This window comes from Vombatus ursinus, unplaced genomic scaffold (genome assembly GCF_900497805.2).
Source record: "Vombatus ursinus unplaced genomic scaffold, bare-nosed wombat genome assembly UNPS02014884.1, whole genome shotgun sequence".
NCBI lineage: Eukaryota > Metazoa > Chordata > Mammalia > Diprotodontia > Vombatidae > Vombatus > Vombatus ursinus.
The window spans coordinates 4,144,420-4,145,163 of NW_020954662.1; the positions used below are offsets into that span (position 1 = coordinate 4,144,420).

General features: G+C 50.8%; 1 protein-coding gene across 1 annotated transcript in view; it reads left to right on the plus strand.

Annotated features, from left to right (window-relative positions):
• The first annotated feature begins 402 nt into the window (after positions 1–402).
• LOC114028467 (group IIE secretory phospholipase A2-like) overlaps positions 403–744 on the plus strand; it is a 2,479-nt gene continuing 2,137 nt past the window's right edge. The window contains exon 1 of the mRNA XM_027842702.1: positions 403–535. Within this exon, the coding sequence (XP_027698503.1) occupies positions 496–535 (40 nt within the window). The 5' untranslated portion in view covers positions 403–495. The remainder of the gene's footprint in view (positions 536–744) is intronic.

Below are 744 nucleotides of genomic sequence, written 5' to 3' on the forward strand. Positions count from 1 at the left end.
TTCAGCCTCGCATCTGCTAGGGAAGTTGGAATTCTAGCAAGACCAACACTGAGCTGACCCAGCTGAACTGGTGAACCTGGGCCACATCACACAACCTTTTCATTCAATTCCCAATCAGTACCTTGGAGAGCTTATGATTAATCAATAGAAATAGAGAGAATTTCTAGTACCCTGGAGCAGGGGTGATGGGGTACAGTATGAAAATGTTCAGCAAAAGGAGCAAATTTGCAGATGGAAAGCAAAGCGCCACAGAGCCCCTGGCCACGCCCCAACTCCCCTCTGATAACAGGCCTGACTCCCAGGCGTACAAGCTGGAAGGATTATTGCATCACTCAGGATCTGGGGATTAATGACAGGGAGTGGACTGGACCTGGGTACTTAACTAATCAGAGAGGAGCCTGAGACAGCAGAGGAAAGGTTCCAGATTTGAGACGACCACTTTCCTTCTTCTCCTGTTTGGTCCCCCTTCCCCTCATCTTCACTCTTGTCACTAGGATGAAGCCTCCACCCATTCTGCTCTTCCTCTGCCTCCTAGGTAAGTGACTCTCTCTTCCCCAAAGTCCTTGGAGTGGTGGTTTTCTCAGCTTCCCTCAATCCCCCTGGAGAAGCCAACACTCCCTCCACAGTTCACCAAAGGGAAGTCCTGCCCTTGGGGTCTCAGCCACTGCAGCAGGGAGTGAGCAGGAAGGAGCTAGCTTAAGTGTGCCACAGATCTTATACTCAGGCAGGAGACCTGCATCCTAA